Here is a 22,755-nt window from a genome sequence, read left to right on the forward strand (position 1 = left end):
AGAGGGCGTCTCGCTGATGATGATGATGGCGAAGTGGTTTAGGGAGAGGTTCCCCGAGGCACCTAAGTTGCTTCCTGGCCCTGGTAGCGCTTCTAAATCGCTAGAGTGAGGAAGTCTATCTCTCCAGAAGCCTCCCCAGCCAACGAAGCCTCTGACTACCCCGTCCGCGACTAAACCCTTGGCTGTGAAGAGACCAATCCTCGGACCTAGTGAGACAGAGAAAGTGGTGCCGGATTCACCGGCGAAGAAGAAAGCTAGAGTGACCCAACCATCCTCCCGCCCAAGTCTGGCTCCTGGCCCCCGAATTGATTCCCCCTAAACCAAGTAACTTTTCAATTACTGTTTTTCTTTTCTTTTTTTTTTTCTGTTTGCGTTTGTCTGTGACTAGCATGCTCTAATTTGTACATATGTGTTGCACTTTCCAACACTTAGCCCAATCCTTGGTCTAAGTGTGAGAAGGGGTTGTTCTGTTTTTGCATGCTTTGGTTTGTTTGGTGCGCCTTCTCCCACTTAGCCCGTTGTACGGTCTAAGTGTGAGAAGTTTGTTTTGTTTTATGCGCATTTTTAGTTTCTTGTATTGTCTGGTCTGTGTTGTACTGTTCGTATTTCCCTATTTCCCCACTTCACTAGGACAGCTTGGGGACAAGCTTGAGTGAAGTGGGAGGGGGAGGAAGTAAGTGCAGTATTTATCTTTGTAAATAGGACTCTTAGAGTCTCTAGTTCTAGCCTTTTTGTGTGTTGCATGAGCTAGCAAGATAATAAGGCAAGATTATCATAGCAAGGGCGATTGAAGATAGGATACATGTCAACTTTGATGCCTTTTTTCCTTAATGAACTAAAAACGGTCTGAATGAAGTAAGGACGATAGAGGACGCCTTAGCTGACCTAGTTGTGAAGCCCCACTATATAAATGTGAGTTATAAGCCTATACACTTTGAGCTAACATGTAAAAAATGGGCTGTCACTTAATGCTTAGGGAGTAGAGTATAAAAGAGGAAAAAATGGGTTATGGAGGTATAAGCTGGACGAAGTCCAGGAACAGGAGGTATAAGCTGGACGAAGTCCAGGGAAAAAATATTAAAAGGGGAGAAATAAAAGAAAAAGATACCTAAGGGCAAGAAGCAATAGTAACCCGACCTAGGAATTAAAAAGCAAGGAGGACTATTGGAAGGAGAAACTCTCATAACCCGACGCATCAGTGGTGTAACTTTAACTTTGGAGCGTTTTGATCCTAACATCCCTGGTAAGGAATGAGTGATCGAGCGAACCTAACGGCTGGGAAATCAATAGGCTATCTTGACGAACTGACAGATCGTTTAGGTCAAAGAGGGAAGGGGGAGGATTTGAAGACTGTAGACGATCGGATAGAACTTAAGCTTGTGGGGACGGTCGCCTAAAAATTGAAACTAGTTCATGCTTATCTGTTGTGTTTTGTTTTTCTTTGAGTGTTGTTTTCTTTTGTGAGTCTGTAGTGTCTAGGTCTAGGAGTCGGTGCTTTATTTGTGTTTTGTTTGTAAGAGTCGTTCTTGGGAACCGTGCATTGAAATTCGCCTTATTTCTTTTCTTATCTTTTATGCTTGAGGACAAGCATGGTTTAAGTGTGAGCAGTTTGATAAGGACAATTTCATGCATAGGTCTAGGGGATAAATTCACGGATTTACTGGGTCTAACACACGTTTTAAGCCAGGTGTGTAGAAGAATTCCACCAGGTCCAGGAAAAGAAGATGACAATCACATGTCCGAGGAAACTGGCGAAGAAGTGAGCATTATGGAGGAAAATTGCAAGACGGAGGAAGTCTCGGAGCCGAAGGGTAGAATAGAGATTTCTACGAAGGTTCTAGAAGATTAAGTCCGCGCCTATATAAAGAAGGAAGCATGCATTCTGGAAGAATCTTCTCGGTGGAGACCTCACTAACAATCTGAGGCTCGTAGCTCATTTTCTTCTATACACTTGGGTTATTTAGAGGGAAATTGGGGTGGTTCGCGTGTTGGGTTCACTTTTCACTTTCTAACATTTCAGTTGGGTTGTAGCACCGTCCTGTCGAGGGCGAAGAAACAAGTTCCATTTTATTTCTCGTATTTTGTGGAATTCACCGAGCTTCGCTGTTCGGAGCTCGGCTTTCTACTTTTTCACCGCATATTTCTGTGTTAAATGCAAGTTTAATTTTCTGTCATGTCGTTGATGTTGATTTCTGATTTCGCTTATGTGATTTTCTGGAGTTTGAGTTAGTTTACTTGTGTTGGATGCGTTTCGCAATTGTTCACGGAATCTGTGCAGAGTATTGGCTGGATCGGGTCGATCAGAGTTGTTGGTGGTTGAATCGGAGTTTTAAATTTGGTGTTGTAGCTGAGTTGAGTGGAATCGTTTGAATTCGGAGTTGACAGGAGTAGATCTGTTAGATCGGAAGTTATGGAGTTGATTGAGGTTGTCATTTGGTTCGGATCGCTTGGATCCGGAGTGGATTAAGTATCCGACGTGAATCTGAGCAGAGTTGACTTCGTGTTTTCATTTCATTCCGTCTAGTGTATGTAGATCATTGTTATTTCCGGTTTGTTGCAAGCTTCCGACGACCTAACTTTTACATTTTGTTCGAATTTAGGTACGTGCTCGGTTTTCTTCACCTTCGTTTCGGATTAAGTTAAAAAGGGCATGTCGTAGTTAGTTAGAGTTTCAGTTTGTTGTTGCAGCTTTTCTGCCGTACTTGCTAATTCTGGAATTATGGTCCCCACTGTTACATGCTTTCTGTCTGCTTTTATTAGGTAGCCATTTACACGGTCTAGGAAGTAGGTTTAATATCCCGTAGCCTTGATGATGTTTGATCTCAGCATGTTTACAGTTTCCTAGGTCTAGTATTTACATTTCTTGCCTAGGTCTAGTCGTAGTTAAACCTCAACCCAGTTTGCGTGGCAGCAGCCGTCCTTGTCCAGAGTTTCTAAATGCTTTCTTACGTGTCCATCTTCGTGGGATCGACCCCTGCTTCTCTATACTAATCCATAGTATTCTGGTTGAGGGATCTTTGAAGGGGAGTGTAGTGTGCCCAACGACAGAGCATTCCATGTTCTCTTGAGTTCCTAGACCAAGTGATCTAGTGGATTCATAGGACTTGGCATCTCGGCCTAGCATCTTGACACATTAAACAGCGCACTAACCGCAATCCTTTCTTCAAATATCAAAAGCCTACGATCTGATCTTGGAGGCGAATACCTCAGTGCCGAATTTTTGGACTACTTATCGGAGTCGGGAATTGAATCCCAACTGACTGCGCCGGGCACGCCCTAGCAGAACGGCGTGGCTGAAAGGAGGAACAGGACCTTGTTAAATATGGTTGGATCGATGATGAGTTATGCACGTCTGCCTATTTCGTTTTGGGGACATGCCTTGCTTTCTGCAAGCCATATTTTAGATAATTTACCATCAAAATCCGTACCTACTACTCCTTATGAGTTGTGGACTGGGCGCAATCCCAATCTAGCACATCTCAGGATTTGGGGTTTCCCGGCTCATGTATTGGAAAAGGATCCAACTAAGCTAGGATCAAGGACGGAGGTATGTTTGTTTATAGGATACCCCAAAGGGACGAAAGGTTATGAATTCTTTAGTCTCCGAGACAAGAAAGTCATTGTGAGTACTCACGCGACATTCTTAGAGGAAGACTATGTAATGAATCATAAACCCAACAGTGAAGTGGCTCTTGATGAGCTAACTTCTGTCACAAGTTCCATTAACCAAGAACAAGTACCAAGTGTACAAACAATTCCCGAAACTTCAACTTCTACTCAAAATATTGTAATGCTGTGCCGCAGTGGGAGGGTCTCGCATGAGCCCGACAGATACATTGGTTTGGGAGAATCTATGGATCACTCCTCGGACAGCAATGTATTAGATCCCTGGAACTTTGCGGAGGTGCTGGCAGATGTCGATCACTGCGAATGGGTGAAAGCAATGGATTCAGAACTACAATCTATGATAGACAAAGACGTCTACGATTTGTCCGTCCTACCCGAAGGTTGTACTGCCATTGGGTGCAAGTGGATATATAAACGTAAACGTGGACCCGATGGACGAGTTAAAGTCTTTAAGGCAAGACTAGTGGCCAAGGGGTATACCCAAAAGGAAGGCGTCGATTATGACGACACCTTCTCCCCAGTAGTCATGCTCAAATCGATCCGGATACTATTATCTATTGCAGCTTATATGGATTGGGATGTATGGCAGATGGACGTTAAGACTGCGTTTCTAAACGGCGGTCTTGAGGAGACCATCTACATGGAACAACCCGAAGGATATGCTATAAAGGGCAAAGAACACATGGTTTGGAAGCTTAAGAAGGCCATTTATGGCCTTAAGCAAGCATCTAGATCATGGAACCAGTGTTTCGATCAAAATATTTGCAAGTTTGGATTCAAAATATGCCCAAGTAAAAGCTGTGTGTACAAGAAGGTTGAAAAGGGGAATGTAGTGTTCTTAGTTTTATATGTAGATGACATTCTTCTAATTGGAAACAATAAAAAGATGTTGTCATCAGTACGAACATGGTTGTCGAACCAGTTCGAGATGAAGGATATGGGAGACGCGGGACACATCCTCGGGATCAAGGTTCTTCGGAATCGAGAAAAGAAGATGTTGTGCTTATCTCAAGAACCTTACATCAACACAATACTTAGTCGTTTTAGCATGCAGGACGTCAAGAAAGGTTTCTTACCTTTTAGGCATGGCATCCATTTATCTCAAGAGATGTGCCCTAAAACGCCGTCTGAGATACAAGCAATGAGAAGGATTCCATATGCTTTGGCAGTTGGAAGTCTCATGTATGCTATGCTTTGTACTAGACCTGATATTTGCTTTGCTGTTCGCATGATGGCAAGATATCAGTCGAACCCGGGCCTAGGACATTGGACTGCCGTAAAGAACATACTCAAGTACCTTAAACGAACTAAGGACTATGCTCTAGTTTACAATGCAGCCGAGCTCTGTCCTTTGGGATATACTGACTCAGACTTTCAAGCTGATCAGGACTCGAGAAAATCTACTTCAGGATATGTGTTCACCTTAGGTGGTGGAGCCGTAATTTGGAAGAGTGCGAAGCAGAAATGCATCGCGGACTTGACCATGGAAGCCGAGTATGTGGCCGCTTCGGAGGCTGCAAAAGAGGTTGTATGGTTCAAGAACTTCCTTATGAATTTAGGTGTAGTTTCGAATCTGCCCAAGAGCATCACCATTTATTGTGACAATTCTGGTGCTGTAGCAAACTCGAAAGAACCAAGAGCTCACAAAGCGAGCAAACACAAAGAGTGGAAGTATCATATCATCAAGGATATAGTGCAGAGAGGAGACATACAAGTGGTCAAGATTGCGTCAGAGAACAACCTGGCAGATCATTTTACAAAGGCTTTGGCGGTGAAACCGTTCGAGTGCCACGTTGAAGGGATGGGAGTTCGACTCATTCAAGACCTCAACTCGCTTTCAGTATATGGGGGAGAAATTTAGACGTGTGCACTACCATTTTGTATACTCGAAAGCTGTTTTGAGTATAAGTGGGAGATTGTTAGGGTTTTGTATACTAGAAATCACCCTTCGAGTGATTGAATACTGTAAAACTCTAATTGTTATTTTCCAATAAATGCAACAGATTATTTTTTAGCATAATGTTGTTATGTTTTACATTTAATGGTTGTTTATTGCATATTTAAATGTATAAGCAAACGTAACAAAGTCTAAGTCTTTGTTTAGTAGACCGGTTGTGGGCGTCGTCCAATTTAAGGTAACACGGTCAGTTCTAAACAAAGAAAAATAAGAATTTCACAACCTAGATAGCCCTAGACTACATATCGCGAAAGGTTGCAATGTCAGTCCAATTATTTCTAAGCCTTATTTAAATAAGATGACGTTGGTGTGGTATAGCACTGAATGGATCTAACAGCAATACGAGTCTTTATGCTATCTACTGAAAGACGAGGTCTTGATAATTAATTTCTTAATCAATGTACGTTAGCATTGAGCATACGATATTGAGCATCTACTACTTTGACATACCAAAGGTGCATGCTTTTTTTCGTCACCCAAAGATCCAGTTATATTGGGTAGTGGTGATCATTATCTAGCGGTGCTAGGATTGCTATTACGTTGAATCGTGCACGAGGAGAGTCTCGTTTGATAACATCCACAAGAGGAGCTCGAAACAAGGTTTTATTATTCTGAACCTAGCTAGTTAGAGTTTAATTACTCTATGAATAATAAATAAGAGTTTCTTGATAAGTCCACTCTTGGAAATTAAAATATGTTAATTAATTAAGTCCATAGCAGACAATAATTAATTAATGGATGTTTCTATCTTAAGCGCGGGAAATAAATTAAATGCAATTAAAGGAAACCCGGAATACTAGTAATTTCGGATTTGGAAGGCAGTGCAATATTACTTCTGTAGTGGCTGCTTGTAATATTCCAATATAAGCTTATATTAAATTGTGGGTTCAATTTAATTAGTAAAAATCTGATTGGGTGAGGCCTGATCCAAATTCTTCCTTAGATCCCTGACTAGGCCCAATATGTGACTTATATAAATAGGAGAATAAAGGAGACAGAAAACATAATTTTTTCTATCAAAAATTTTCATCCCCCTCTAGAGAGAGAGAGTTTGAAATTTGTGCTTCCTCCGTGAGCAATTTCTGTCTTCGTTATTCAAGTCCTAGTACGTTGGTGAGATTTGCCCACACAAATATCAGCGTATAGTCCGGGACACCAGTCAGAAGGTCCGAGGTCATGTACTGAAGATCTTCACGTGGAGAAGACGCAAGCTATCTTCGATTCTTGATCAAATCAACGAGGTAATTTGGCTAACTCTGTAGTATGCATGTTTTAGGGATTTTATATTCTAAAGAATGATTTTAATTCAAGTTATGAGCATGATACATGTGATAATTACGCGAATAGAATTTGTCTAAATAATCTGCTAAATAGATCAAATTTATGTGATCGGTACTTTATGCACGCTTCCGCTGCCAACCCCTTCACCCGGTACCTCGAGAAGATGATCGATGATCTCTAACGCCATTTGGGAATAGCCTAGACTAGGTCTCCTGCTTTATCATTAGTGCGCTTGTTATTTTTTTCACTCTTCCTATGATTGTGAATTTTTTTAAAAATTAAGTAAATGTAGGGTTTGTCTTTAATTTGTGGTGTTTTGCTATTTATTTTGCTAATATACATATTTGCAAGCATAAAAATTAAATAAAAACTAGTTGTTAAAAAGATAGGGCGGGGTATAGGGCGCCCACTGCAGGTGAATGGGTAGGACTATATAATACTGACGTCGAGAACTATAAATTGGTATAGGTCGAGCAATAGTCCGTCCCATTGTGGATGCTCTAAGGCCTCGACAATGTTAACTATACACTTAGCATAGATCAATGATAAGACAAATTACTTTTAAAGCTAGATTTAGCTCGTTTTGAATGTCAGGCATGAAAAATATATTCTTTAATTGCTTATTTTATAAAATAGACTTAGAAAATGACAGAAAAATGTTGGAATTGAAAATCAAAGGAAACAGACCAAGCCAACGGCTGCTCGAATGTGTCAGCCGTCGGTGGAGATCCAACGATCCGTTGCGAAAATCGCCTGAGCTAAAACCTCTCGCCCAACGGTCTGCTAAGTCACAGTCAGCTTCTCCTCGAGTTCGATGCCAAGAGCCTACAAGTAGATGTTTGTATATCTTTGATTTGAGATTTTAGCCACTCTTTTAGCTAAATTTTCTCCATCATACCAAAGATCTTACATTACAGCCAAAATGAAAGACCTTTTTTATTTTTTATTCTTAATCACAATAAGTAGAGGAAGATTTAGATTACCACATTGCATGATGCGTGATTTAAGACCATGTTCTTTACCATATACATTATGATAGTGAACGATAAACACACTTTCAAAAAAACTTGTAAGGGTGAGTGCATGCTTTCAAGGTGATCAACGAGCTAGTAATGAAAGTGCACCAATAGCCTTGCTTGATATGATTTTTGTTTTGTTTTCGTGAATATTATTTAGGGATGTTTATGAGACAATAAGGAATTCTAGTTCTTTTAAGGCCTAGATGTATCTCGTTTTTTAATGTTATGCATGTGAAACATGTTTTGTGAGAAATGTGTAAAATAGACGTGGAAAAAGGCAGAAAAAGATCGAATATGAATATTGGAGAGATTGGAAAATGTCAGTGGTCATCGAGCGCCAGCGGTCGACGAAGAGATGACTGTCCGCTGCGGAAATGTCTGAGCCAGGACCTCTCGGCCAGCGGTCTATCGAGGTTGCCATGAAAAATCCCAAGAGCAGCCAGCGACCTACTGACACCCAACCAACGGGACCACTGAGTTTGTTGTTAGTATACTCCAAAGCATGTCTTTGAGTATAAGTTGGAGATTGTTATAGTTTAGTATTAGTATACTATAAAGCATCTTTCGAGTGTTTGCATATTATAAAAACTATTTGCATACCAATCAATGAGAAAGAAAATTTTGTATTATGTTTGTACATTTATAAGATGTTATTTACTGCATTTAAATGTATAACAAACAAACAAATCTAATTCTTATGGTTAGTAGACTAGTTGTAATCGTCGTTCACAGTAGGTAACACAGTCGGTTTTTTGCAAAAGAGAAATACTATTTCACAACCTAGATATGTTTTAGTAACCTATCATTGTCAATTTTTATGTTTCCTTACCTTAGAAAATAAATTAAGTATGTATTTATAAGATAAGTATTTTATGTTATTTACTGAAAGTCAAGGTCTCGGTGATTATGTTTCTTAATCAATGTACTCTCTCTTTCCCTTATATTTATCGCAGTTTGATCAGACATGAGTTTTAAGAAATGTAATTGAAAGTGAGTTGAAAAAGTTAGTGGAATGTAGGTCCTACTTTTATATATTAGTTTTATAGTAAAATGTGAGTGAAAATGAGTTAGTGGAATGTGAGGTCAGCTATAAAAAGGTAAAAAATGAAATGTGACAAATTTTGTGGGACAGACGGAAATGAAAATATGTGACAAAATTCAGGGACGGATGGAGTATTTAACATTGAGCATGCACTACTATGAACTATCATATGATGCGGATTTTTCATATCCCAAGAATCCTAATATCTTTGGTTTGTGGTGATCAAAATCTAGCGATGCTAGGATTGTTATTATATTGAATCGTACACCAGTTGAGTCTGGATTGATAATATTCATAAATATATTCATAAATACATTGAAATAGTGTACAGAATGAAGTTTAGTTATTAAAAAAAACTGGCCAATTAAAATTTATTCTATAAATCATAAATATTGGTTCTGAACTTAAAAACTATTAGAAAATGTGTTAATTAATTAAGTTAAGTAGTAGAGTGGAATTAATTAAATAATATTTATATCTTAAGTACGAGAAATAATTAAGGTCTCATAACTGAAATTTCCGTCCCCCTATAGAGCTAGGCGATATATTTCTCATACTCCTAGTAGGAATTTTGTCTCTTCTCTGTTTAAGACCTAGATAATTTTGATAAGTTTAGTCCACTCTAATATCAAAATTTAAGTTTGGAAAACAGTCAAAAGATCTTTGATCGAGTTCTGAAGATTATGATATGGAAAATTGGCAAGCAACTTCGATTCTTTGGAGAATCTTGAAGATATAACTTTCTCTCCGTAGAATTTATGTTCTAGGGTTTCATAAGCCTGTTACGTTTATTAATTTGACGTTCCTAGCATGCAACATGTTTAAATTCTATGAATGAATTTTGTCTAAATAATCACCTAAATAGATCATATATTCTGATTTGCTTGAATCATAAAATCTTCTACTAAGGGTAAATGTGTCAAAGTTTACGATTTCATGTGTTTTAATACTCGGAAGTCCCGAAAATTTGGGATTACTTACCGAAAAATTATCCATGATTCAATACAATAAACAGAAGATGTCAAAATAAATTTGAGAGATTTATGGAATTTAATACTATGATAAATTGATCGTATGAAAAGATCGAGGGGATCTAATTATTGTCCTATAATGAATCAATGATTAGAACTTGAAAATGAATAAAATTAGTGTTTTTTTTTGTGTACCATCACATTGGAACGATTTTAATGGTGTTGATCTTGGCTGTATATTCGCGTTGTGATAAATTTCGGTTAAATTTTAGTATTTTATATAAATTTTAAAATTGGTCTATAATATCACGAATTTTACATTTTGTTTGTTATTTTCCAACTCAGTCCAAATAAGATATCTTTGGCAAAAATCTTAACTGTGAAACATTTATGATATTTTAGATTACTTTTTAAGTTCGTGACAAATAAGATAAAAAGCTACATAGAAAACCACGTTGATTTAGTCGTGCTAAGTAGGATAAAAATGCATGGAAGTTAATCGGATATGGTGATGTCATGCCATGAAAAATATGAAATAAAATGTAAAACTTAGTGTTATTTTAGATCGATTTTAATCAAAGTTATTGACTTTGTTTATTAACTGAATTGGCATTAACAAGATTGAATTATGGGCGAGCTTTTGGAAACTAATCCCATTGTTTGGGATTTCTATATTGTTATTCCTAGTTTTTTATTGGCATCAACCATTCCAATAAAAGTACAGCATAATTCATAAAACATTAATTATATCACCAACCATTTCAACAAAAAAGAGCAGCATAAATTCATAAATCGTTGATTTTCGAACCAACTAGGGGCAGGTTCTTGTTTGGTAAATCTAACGGTGTTCATGCAGCCATGTCATCCAACGAACCTTCCCTTCCATACAATCTGATTAATTATTATTCCTTGTCTTTTCCTACCTAGTCTTTTAATTAATTTATTGCATATAAATAAATTTTACGGTGTGTGATCCATTGTTAACTTTCTTAAATTCTTAATTATATTAACTCATCAATACAGTTTATTAAAAATATCAACACGATGACATTGAAATGCCAACATTAACTTAGTCGATATTTTAATACATTGTGTTGACATTTATATATAAAATGTCAACACGGTATATTAAAATGACAACACAAATTTGTATTGACATTTTAACGTGATCGTATTTATATTTTTTATACATTACATTGATAAATTAGCAAGTTAGCAATTTAATAAAAATTAACATTATAAGACACCCCTAAGTTTCACACCATTCCTACTAGAGTAAAAAAAACACCTCATACCAATTAAGAGCGATTTAGTTGCTATAAAATTAATTACAACAAACGTCAATAAACATATGCACTATGATAAACTTTAAAATGATTATAGCAATATAGATATAGGGTACTAAAAACTAAATTAATTCATTAGTTTTATTTAAATTACTCAACTACCTATCTACCCTTAAAGTCAAGTTGGAAGGTAGCTTAAATGCTTTGCTCCTCTACATGCTATAAAGAATACAAAATCTTTATTTTGATCACACAATTTCTTGCTCTCTCTCCATCTAATCAATTAGAAATCTCTCCCAAAATCCGAGCCGATATCACAGAGTAGGAACTCTCTCCAACATTTGTTAATTTATTTTAATTACTATTAACATTTGATATATACTTTGTGATGAGTTGATAATAGTTATGAGTTGTTTATGCAGTGGGTAGTAATGATGCTGTGATGGTGGATGAAGTTTCATTTCCTGCACAAATATCCATCACCAAGCCATTGCCTTTAGTGGCTCATGGTAAGTAAATCTTAGTACATATCCATTCTTACATTTTTTTCTTAATTCTTACTATAATCTATGAGATCTTTTTTCACAATCTGTTTACTTTGGTGTTAGGTTTAATAAGTATTTTAGAGCATATACTATAAAAAAATTTATAGGTTGTTTGGTTCGCAATTTTATTCTAAAAAAGCTTAGGCTCGAGGTCATTTCGAGGGGTCTATCAAAATTTATAACTTGCAAAATAAACATATGTAATATCAATGTAAAACTTCTTTTTCTTGACATAACTTGATAAACCCATATTTTCTGAGGGGCGAGAGTAACCAATCTGATCTGATCAAGTTTATTTTCATTCTCGAAGCCCCTATAATTTTAACTTTTTAAGAATAGTTGATTACTTATCATGTGAAGATCATTACTTTTTGGATGGAAATGTTTGCATTTGTGAAGTGCATAGGAAATGACAAAGTAAAACAAAACATTAAATTTGCGATATTTAAATTTGATTGCATTTCATGGAATACAATTATGCGGATGTAATTAGTTTCTTGATTTTGATGTGATAAGTTTAAAGAGATAATGGTGATCTGGAAATGTGTTTGAATGGGCCGTTGAAGCACTCCTTTAAACTTGACCCAATCGGTGCCTTCGTATTAATTGAATAGTACCGATCCCCATTAAATGTTTTATATTTGATCGATGCGAATTTTGAGAAATTGTTTGATTTTGTAAGTAAAATGGATGGAAAAAGTTAGTGAAGTGTGAGTCCTATTTTTATATATTAATTTTATAATAAAATAAAATACGAGGGGATGGGTTAGTTGAGCATGAGGTCCATTTACTAAAAGTAGTAAAAGTTAAATAAAATATTTAATAGAGACTGTTCAAATAAAAAAAAATATGAGACGTGGGGGGACCAGACAGGATTGAATAAGAAAATAACGTTTATTTTGTTGAATAATCAAAAAGAACAATAAAATATTTATACAACTGCATTTCCACCTCCAAATAAATTCCATTAATGGAGCATGGTAGGCGGTAGCTACAACAACACATAGTATACTATTACTCCTCTCTCCGTCCCAACTAAGTTGAGTCATACTCAACAAAGTTGAGTCATTTTCTTTTTTGATAAAAAATAAAACATACAATCATTCTTACTTTATTTCATCATCTACTTTACTCTCTCTTTATCTCTCATACTTTTTTATTTTACTTTCATTTTATCTATTTTCAACACAATTTCTTAATCTCCGTTTCCAAAAGTTTTGTACCAACTTAGTTGGGACGAAGAAAGTACTAATCTTCAAAATTTATTGTAACTTCTATTTGTATTAAATTAATATTATACTCCCTCTGTCCTTGAAAGTTTGTCCCATTTTTCCATTTCCATTCGTTCCACAAAATTTGTCTGATTTCATTTTTTTACTATTTTTAGTAGTGGACCATATATTCCACTAATTCATTCATACTCTCATTTTATTATAAAACTAATATATAAATGTAGGACTCACATTTCACTAATTTTTCAACTCATTTTTCATTACATTTCTTAAAACTCGTGCCGGGTCAAAGTGGGACAATATTTGGGTGACGGAGGAAGTACGTAATAGTAATAATAATAATAATAATAATAATAATAATAATAATAATAATAATAATAATGATGCTACATATTTTATGTAATTATATTTATATTTTTATTTAATGTATGTTATAATTGCTTCGTATTTTATTGAATTATGAATAAGTAATAAATTGAATTTGTTTGACGTAATTAGGAATTACGGACATTGAGATACACTTCCTACAGATAAAGTTTACAGCAATTGGAGTTTACATTGACCCAGAAATTGGGGCCCACCTCCAAAAATGGAAAGGCAAGTCACCCGCCGACTTAGCCGAAGACGATGACTTCTTCGACGCCCTAGTTTCCGGTAACCATCTCTCCTTTTTCAACTTAAATTCCAAATGGATCAAATCAATCAACAGTCAACACTCCCTTCGTCTCTATGCAGTAAATACATTTTTTTGGGCATTTTAAGAAACTTGTGCTAAAACTTAGATTTGAAAATGGTATAAAGTAAATTGAATACGAAGGGACTCTATTTTACTGTACTATTACACTGATGCAAATACGTGTGTAAAATTGGTAATATGAATCTTAGGGATTCAGGACACATATGATATGATTCCTCGAACTTATTCTTTCAAATATTTTAACTAATCCAACAAATCATACAAGAAATAGAACACTAAAAATGGTGTAAAAGAAGAAGGAAGTGTAATGATTCAGGCTAATGAACAATGAAGATAATCCAATGGCTACTTTCACTAAATAATAACATAATGGCTCCACAAAACTAGCAACACAAGAACTAGTAAAGCATATCTTAACATTCAACCTTGCCCAGCAAAAGATTGGAGTGAAACCACAAGGAATTTTGATAAATCTTCAAAGATGAATATGAGTGCTAAAATTTGAGTCTTTGCCCTACAATATCATTCAAAGCTGCCGTGGAAAAACTGTAATACATGTATATATATACTACAAGTATAAAAAGAGCAAAATAAAACAAATTTGGTCAAAAAAGCTACCCGGAAAATCTCCCGCCCCGCGCAAACTTTCTGGACGAATTTGTAATTGTTACATGAGATAAATTTTACAGTAATAACAATGTAATATTGCTATGAAAGATCAACATCATTTGCTAATTAATACAAACATTAGTGCTGAAGATAGATCACAAACAAAACTCAATATTATTTTTAATTGGATATAGTATTACTGTTAATGAAGATCACATCAATTTTTCTTTTTTATTCAAAACCAATCTTTGTACTGAGTATTAACTTTCATTTGATATGATATCATCATTAATTGCTTAAACATTTTTCCTTTTCAATGTATCATTGGGATAGTTATTAGTTATCACGAAATATTGAATTATTATTTGATTACTATTCTTTGTAGACATATCTTAAATAAATTTTGATATGGCCAAAATTTGGCAGCTCCGGTGGAGAAATTAGTGCGTGTGGTTGTGATTAAGGAGATAAAAGGGTCACAATACGGAGTGCAGTTGGAGAATTCTGTTAGGGACCGTTTGTCTGAAGAGGATAAGTTCGAGGAAGAAGAGGAAGAAGCTTTGGAGCAAGTTGTTCATTTCTTCCAATCTAAATATTTCAATCACCATTCAGTTATAACATTTTATTTCCCACCTACTGCCGCTCAAACTGTTGAGGTAACAATTCTCACGAATACAACAATAATTGTCACTATTTTCTATTTCAGTCCGTCCCACAGTACTTGTTACACTTCATTTTTTATCATAAATAGTAAATAGGTCTCACGTTCTACTAACTCACTTCACTCACAATTTTATTATAAAACCAATATAAAAAAGTGGGTCTCACATTCCACTGACTTTTCCAATCAACTTTTCTTTACTTTTCTTAAAACTCATACCCATAATCATAAGAGTGACAATTATTGTGGGACCGAGTGAATATTACTAAATCGAAAATTGATGTTTGGATTATACATAGATTGTATTTACAACGGATGGAAATGAAGAGTCGAAGATGGAGGTGAAGAACGCAAACGTGGCGGAGATGATACAGAAATGGTACTTGGGTGGAAGCCGCGGAGTGTCTCCGACCACCGTCACCTCCTTGGCCGCGGCTCTCTCCGCCGAGTTATCCAAATGAACTTGGACTTTAATTTATTAGTTGGTTTTGTTTCTAATAATGTTATTAGACAATTAAGTACGATGTTAAATAAAATTTGAACTTGTTAATGAACTTGCTAAATTTTTAAAGTCAATCATGTCACTAAGTGCTCTGTGGACTATCTGACAATGTGAAAAATGTTTAATTTATTTTTAAGAGTTTTTGTCTTGCTATGTTTTTAGCATGTTTAGTGATATTTACATTTATTTCTTCCCAAATGACTTTAAATTTACTATTTTGACTATCAATAATGCATCAAAATGCTGTTAAAGTTTCATATAACAAGTGGGGTAAAGCCAATAAGATGATAAAGTGTTACAATTTAGCTTCAATGTCAAATCTACTTGAACATCAGCATCAAGCTATGTAGACTGCCACAAACATTATACAGAATCTTGATTAGCTATTTGGAACGCAAAATCGTGATGCTAAGTCAATAGCTATACGAAATCTCATAAAAGGCGACCATGAAAGAAGGAATATATGTACGTAACCATGTCCTTAGACTTGGTTATGCTAATTGATACACTTTTTATTAATACTAAATAATCATACAAGTATACATGGTCTATATAGTATAGCTAAAGGTTAGTACCAGATATCGAACACATGGAAAATGATCACAAATTGTCTATCTTCTAATAAGCTTCTTCTACTATTTGGAAAAACAAAAGGTTTAGGATTTTTGAAAATAAAAACTTGTAGAAACGAAAGTAAACAACGATTGCAGATAAATCACATAGAGAAAACAATTGAGATAAGGGAATTCCAGGAATTTTCTTTCACAGTTATGATTATACAAATTTGATAAGGCTAATTTCATGCATAGATATAGAGGTGAAACTCATTCATTTGCGGGGTCTAACACATGTTTTAAGCCAGGTATGTAGAAGGTTTTCGCCAGATCCAGGAATAAAGAAGGACATTTGCATGGTCCAAGGAAACTGGCGAATAAGTGAGCAATTTGAAGAAAAATTACATGACGGAGGAAATCAAGGGGCTGAAGGGTAGAATGGAGATTTCTACGAAGGCTTCTAGAAGATTATGTTCGGACCTTTATAAAGAAGGAAGCATGCAATCAGAGAAAACCTTCTCGGTGGAGGCCTGATGACCAGATTGTTGCTCTAGCTCAATCTCTTCTACATACTTTTGGGTTTTATCGGGAAATTGTAGGGGTCTGGGTTTTACTTTGCTAGTCCGTAGTTGGGCAAAACCGTCCTCGCGGAGGGCGAAGATACACTTTACTCGCTTTCATTTTACTTTACCGTCGCGAATTTCACCGAGCTTCGCCGTTCGAAGCTCAGCACTGTTTGCTGTTGAATTTCCGTCGTTTATGCAATTTCTATTTTCTGTGTTTGAGCTGCTGTTGATTTCGATTATGGAAGTTTATCATTTTGAGTTTGTTGCGATCGCTAAGTTGGATGTCTGAATTTCATGTTGGTTGCTGAGTTTGAGTAAGATCGTTGGAATCTAGCGTTGATCGGAGCAGATTTGTTGAATCTGAGACTATGGAGTTGAATCAGGTTGTTGATGGGTTCGGATTGCTTGGATCCGGAGTGAGTTAAGCATCCAACGTTTGGATCTGAAACAGAGTGATCGAGATTTATGCCTAGCTTTCGTGTTTTCTTTTCATTCCGTCTAGTATATCTAGATCTGTTTTATTTCCGGCTGTTTGCAAGTTTCCGACGTCCGAATTTCTATATTCTGTTCGAATCTAGATACATGCTCTGTTTTCTTCATGTTCGTGTTTAATTCAGTTGATGAGATGCGTGTTGTTGTTAGTAAAATCCTTAGTTAGTGAGTTGCAGCTTGCCTTCCATACTTGATATTTCTGGAAGTTGGTCCCCACTTTTATTCGCTTTCTGTTTAGTTGAATTAGGAAGTTGGTTGCTAAGTCTAGAAAGGTAGTTGGTTATTTTGTAGTCATGAGAATGTTCGATGTCAGCATGATGTTTACAGTTTCCTAGGTTTAGTGTTTGATTTTGTGCCTAGGTCTAATAGTAGTCAACCTCAACCCAATTTGCGTGGCAGCAGCCGCTTTTTAAACTAAGGTCTCTAGATGCTTTCTTACGCGTCCATCTTCGTGGGATCGACCCCTGCTTCTCTATACTAATCTATAGTATAACGGGTTGAGGGATCTTTGAAACACGAGCTTGTGTGTCCAACGACTGAGTCTTCTATATTCCCTTGAGTTCCTAGATCAAGTGATCTAGTGGATTCATTGGACTTAGTAGCTCGACCTAGAACAGTAGAACACACCGTACACACTTTAGCTCCAAGTGGCTTTTCAAATGGCGCCGTTGCCGGGGATGGATGGCGTAATTTGTGATTGTGTTTAGAGGATTTTGGCGTACATAGTTTTAATTTCTCTTTTCTTTTTCTTTATTTTTAGTTTATGAGCAGAGGCTCACGGTTTGGACACTGGGGTGACTCATCTGAGTGGAGGAACAGGCAGTTTATTTGGCAAGTCAAGGACACAGCATCTACAGTTACCACCAGATCAGGGTTATCAACGGGAGATCCATTTCAGTTCGGTTCAGAAAGTGAAGAGGATTGGAATTCGTCAGGAAGGGAGGATCCTAAATCATCTTCATAGATAAATACAGAGGACATAGAAATTGGAGACATGGCGCACGTAGTCGATCCAGATCCGGAGATTGGTTCGCTCACTGCCCATCTCGATGGTGAGCCAACCCAAGCTATAGTGATGAATCCGCGCCAGAGGGCCATTGAGATCAAGACGAATGTGCTCGGCATCCTACCAACATTTTCTGGGCGTAGGAATGAGTGCCCGTATGAGTTCTTAAATGAATTCAGCAAATTGTGTAGCATTCAGAAGAGACCGAATGATGCAACGGAGGAGGACTATCGCCTGCGCGCGATTCCTTTTACCTTGAAGGGGGAGGCCAACACGTGGTTATTAAGGTTACCCCCAGATTCTATCCGCACATGGAGGGACTTTAAATTGGAGTTCCTAGATTACTTTTTCCCCTCCAACAAGACAAATGCTCTGAAGAAAGAGATAGTGGAGTGCAAACAGGACTACGACGAGTCGTTGAGCCAATATTGGTCACGATTCAAGGGGTTGCTGGACACCTGCCCGAATCACAGAATGATCGAGGCATATATTTATTATTTATTTTATGAAGGAGCAAACCCCGAGTTGAAGGATTTGATGAACTCCTCGAGTGGGGGAAACTTTACGAAGAAGAGGGGTAGCGAGGCAAGAGAGATTCTGGGAAAATTGATAGAGGCTAAAAAGGCATATGACAGCCCGAGGAATGCTATGAGGATGTGAACAGCAAATTCCCTGAGGGAGCAGGATGACGAGAGAGTAGAGGCGGGAATAGATAGGCTTGAGAAAGCATTGTTGAATGCAATAGACAAAACTGCTCCGCCAGCTACACAAGTGAAAGATAAATCTTCAGGTCTAGGAGATATCCAGCTTCAGCAATGTTACGGTCCCCAAGAGGGTGAGTACCAGGCCCAGGTTAATGCGATGGGAAGTTGGAATCCCGATGGGAGTTGGAACACAGGAAGATAGAGAGACGCACCCTGGAGGAACCATCCCAATTTTAGATGGTCTGACAACGATCCGAACCAGCCCCCTCCACAACAGAACACTCAGTTGACACATCGACCAGAAAGACAGACTAACTGGTCTGGAAGGAATCATGAAGGGCAGGGAAACGGAACAATCGGAACCAGGGAGATCACTCTAATTGGGGGAACAAGAATCAAAATCAGGGGAACTCTTATGTGCCACCACATCAAAGGAACTACACCGGAAATTATCAGAATCCCCAACCTACTAACCAGAGAAATCAAGGGCAGGGAAATCAGTATAACAACAGTTCATGAGGTCAAGGAAACTTCCGCCAGAATCAAGGAAGTGGTCCGCATCTGGGTCCAGGACCAAGTTCTGGCCAGTCTAATTCTAAACCACCAAGGAATCTAGATGATCTGGTACATGACCTAGTCAGTTCTCAACAGCATATACAAAACAATATGTAGTCCAATAACGACGTGGTGCATAAGCTCCAGGATGCTCAATTGGAACAAAAGGCAGCAATGGATATGTTGGCAAAATAAATGTCCGAGATCGCTACATCCTTGAGCGAGATGCGAGGAAACTAAGGGAAGATTCCTGCCTCAGTAAGGCCGCCAGACAGAGCTAACATCAGTCAAATCACCTTGAGATCTGGGCGAGGTTATGAAGGTCCAGCGATGAGGAAGGAGGAAGAAACGCCTTCCGTGAAGGGCAATGTAAGGAAGGATCTAATTTCTGAGTCCGAGGATGTGGAAGCAGGGGGTTCTAGGAATATAGATGACCTCCAGGAAGGTGATTTGGAGAATGAGGTAGCAAGAAAAGGAACTGATGAGTTTTAGGCTGGAGGTTCTAAAGGTGCAGAGAAACAAGTGAAACCGTTCCCACACTGAGGAGAAGCTAAGAAGAAGAAGGATGAACCGGTGGATTTTATGCATATCTTTGGAAGGTTGGAGATTAACTTACCATTCTTGCAGGCTCTGAAATTGCCGGTATTCAGTAAGTTCATTAAGGAGTTCATAGCTGGGAAGACCAGACCCAGTGGGAAGATTCTAATTGGAGAAAATGTGTCAGCAGTAATTCAGAAGCAAAGGATGCCATCAAAATGCACTGACCCAGGTATGTTCACCTTACCCATTTCAATCAGGGATGTCAGAATTGAGCATGCTATGTGTGATTTAGGGGCATCGATAAATGTTTTACCGCTTTCCATTTACAAGAAGCTGGTAGGAGTAGGGATGGTAGATACAAAGGTGGTAATCCAATTGGCGGATCGGTCGTGCTTTTGTCCAGAGAGAGTTTTAGAAAATGTTATTGTCAAAGTGCATGATTTTCTGTATCCGGCCTATTTCCATGTTATTAAAATGAATGATAATGAATCTGCTGAGTCTAGTGGTGTGCTTCTAGGAAGACCTTTTCTCCGTACCGCTAAAACCATAATTGATGTTTTTGATGGGACCATATGCCTGGACTATAATGGGGAGAAATATACATTTAGCATCGATGAAGCAATGAAGAAACCTTTATATGTTGAAAATTTGCATGCTATCGATGTTATTAACCCCCTAGTCCAGGAATATCTTGAGACTGAGTTGATGCAGGAGCAGGTGGTTAATTCAGAATTAAGTCACTCTATTGACAGAGAGGTGGCTGGATGGTGCGAGGCAATGAACACAAAAGATTTGACAGATGAGGAGTTGGCCGAAACTATTTCAGAATTCTGTACGAATCCGAAGTCAGCTAGGTCAAGAGGATCAGCTCATGTGGCTAGTATGGAAACTACTCCCAGGTCTGGGAATGGAATGAAAACTGATGAAGGAAATGATCCCTTGCCCCAGGAAACAAGTGCTCCCAAGAAGGAATTAAAAACGCTTCCACCGGAACTCAAGTATGCTTATCTAGAAGCGAATGAGACATTTCCAGTAATCATCAACAGCAACTTGACTGAGGAACAGTAAAAGGAGTTACTGGAGGTGATCAGAAGGAATAAGAAGGCAATAGGATGGACTCTCTCAGACCTAGTGGGGATCAGTCCTGATCTTTGCATGCACCACATTAGGCTGGAGGAAGGTGTGAAGGCCTGTAGAGACCCACAACGCAAGCTAAATCCGAACATGAGAGAGGAAGTTCTGAAGGAAGTTTTGAAGCTGCTTTCGCTAGGAATCATTTACTCCATACCTGATAGTGAGTGGGTTAGTCCGGTCCATATGGTACCTAAAAAGTCAGGGATTCAGGTAGTCAAGAACGATAAGAATGAATTGGTTCCCACTCAACTTGTTACTGGGTGGAGGATGTGCATTGATTATAGGAAGTTAAATGAATCAACTAGGAAGGATCATTTTCCCCTGCCTTTCATCGATCAGATGCTGGAAAGGTTGGCAGGTAAGCAACATTTCTGCTTCCTTGATGGATATAGTGGATACTTCCAGATCTATGTAGATCCCAAAGATCAAGAGAAGACTACATTTACTTGCCCTTTTGACACGTATGCTTATAGAAGGATGCCGTTTGGGTTGTGCAATGCGCCAGACACTTTTCAATATGATGAGTATCTTCTCGGATCTGCTGGAGGATTGTATCGAGATTTTTACGGACGACTTCACTGTGTATGGGAATTCTTTTGACTCATGTTTAGCAAGCTTGGATATAGTGTTGAGAAGATATCGGGAGAAGAATTTAGTCCTCAATTTTGAAAAATGTCACTTCATGGTACCCAAGGGAATCGTCTTGGGGCATGTAGTCTCAGAGAAGGGCATACAGGTGGACCCAACAAAGGTCGACGTGATTTCGAAGTTGCCTTACCCTACGAATTAGAAAGAAGTAAGGGGATTCCTAGGGCATGCAGGTTTCTATAGAAGATTTATTAAGGATTTTGCAAAGATTGCCCAACCACTCACTCATCTGTTGCATAATGATGTGGATTTCGTTTTCAATGAGAAGTGCAAAGAAGCTTTTCAGCTATTGAAAGATAAACTAGTGTCTGCTCCTATTATTAGAGCGCCTGACTGGAGTTTACCATTTGAAATAATGTGTGACGCAAGTGATTACGCAGTAGGGGTAGTGCTAGGTCAAAGAATTGATAGGAAAAGCTATGTGATGTTTTATGCATCGAAAACACTCAATCAAGCTCAGAAAAACTATGACACCACGGAGAAGGAAATGCTGGCGGTCGTGTATTCCTTTGAAAAGTTCCGACCATACTTACTGAGGTCGAGGGTGATAGTTTTCACTAATCACGCAGCTATTAAGTACTTACTGGCTAAGAAGGAATCCAAGCCAAGGTTAATCCGTTGGGTGCTACTCTTGCAGGAATTTGATTGGGAAGTCAGAGACAAGAAGGGAATAGAAAATAAAGTGATAGACCACTTGAGTAGAATTTTCCAGGGAGAGACTGACGAAGCAATACCTGATGCATTCCCGGAGGAGCATCTGTATTACATGGAAAATTTTGCTAGACCCATTAGATGGGAAGAGATAATGGCAGTAATAGGTCCAGGGGATTTTGAAAAAGGGAAGTGCCAGCTGAACGCCGAACCTTGGTTCGCAGACCTAGCAAACTATTTGATCACTGGAGAAGTACCTAGTTCGCAAGAAATTACCTAGGCCCAGAAGATGAAACTGAAAAGCGAAGCCAAGTATTATTTTTGGGACGGCCTGTATTTATGGAGAATGGGTGCCGACCAAGTAATAAGGAGGTGTATTCCAGAAATGGAACAGAGGGATGTGCTGAATCATTGCCATGCCCTAACTTGTGGAGGTCACTTTGGACCGAGGAAAACCGCAAGGAAGGTGTTAGATA

The 22,755-nt window shown here is 38.0% G+C and overlaps 1 protein-coding gene across 1 annotated transcript; it reads left to right on the forward strand.

The window, feature by feature from the left end:
• Nucleotides 1-11,358: 11,358 nt before the first annotated feature.
• Nucleotides 11,359-15,582, forward strand: LOC121743041 (chalcone isomerase-like protein 2). The gene is made up of 5 exons (XM_042136219.1): nt 11,359-11,504; nt 11,606-11,692; nt 13,459-13,614; nt 14,693-14,922; nt 15,227-15,582. Coding segments are annotated over exons 1-5 (636 nt in total). The 5' UTR covers nt 11,359-11,503; the 3' UTR covers nt 15,389-15,582.
• Nucleotides 15,583-22,755: the final 7,173 nt, after the last annotated feature.

This window comes from Salvia splendens, chromosome 8 (genome assembly GCF_004379255.2).
Source record: "Salvia splendens isolate huo1 chromosome 8, SspV2, whole genome shotgun sequence".
In the NCBI taxonomy this organism is placed as follows: Eukaryota; Viridiplantae; Streptophyta; class Magnoliopsida; order Lamiales; family Lamiaceae; genus Salvia; species Salvia splendens.

What these genes read in the sequence shown, in the direction of transcription:
- LOC121743041 (XM_042136219.1), top strand. An exon ending in ATTGCCTTTAGTGGCTCATG is followed by an intron (nt 11,693 to 13,458) that starts GTAAGTAAATCT and finishes TGACGTAATTAG; the next exon opens with GAATTACGGACATTGAGATA. An exon ending in CTGCCGCTCAAACTGTTGAG is followed by an intron (nt 14,923 to 15,226) that starts GTAACAATTCTC and finishes GATTATACATAG; the next exon opens with ATTGTATTTACAACGGATGG.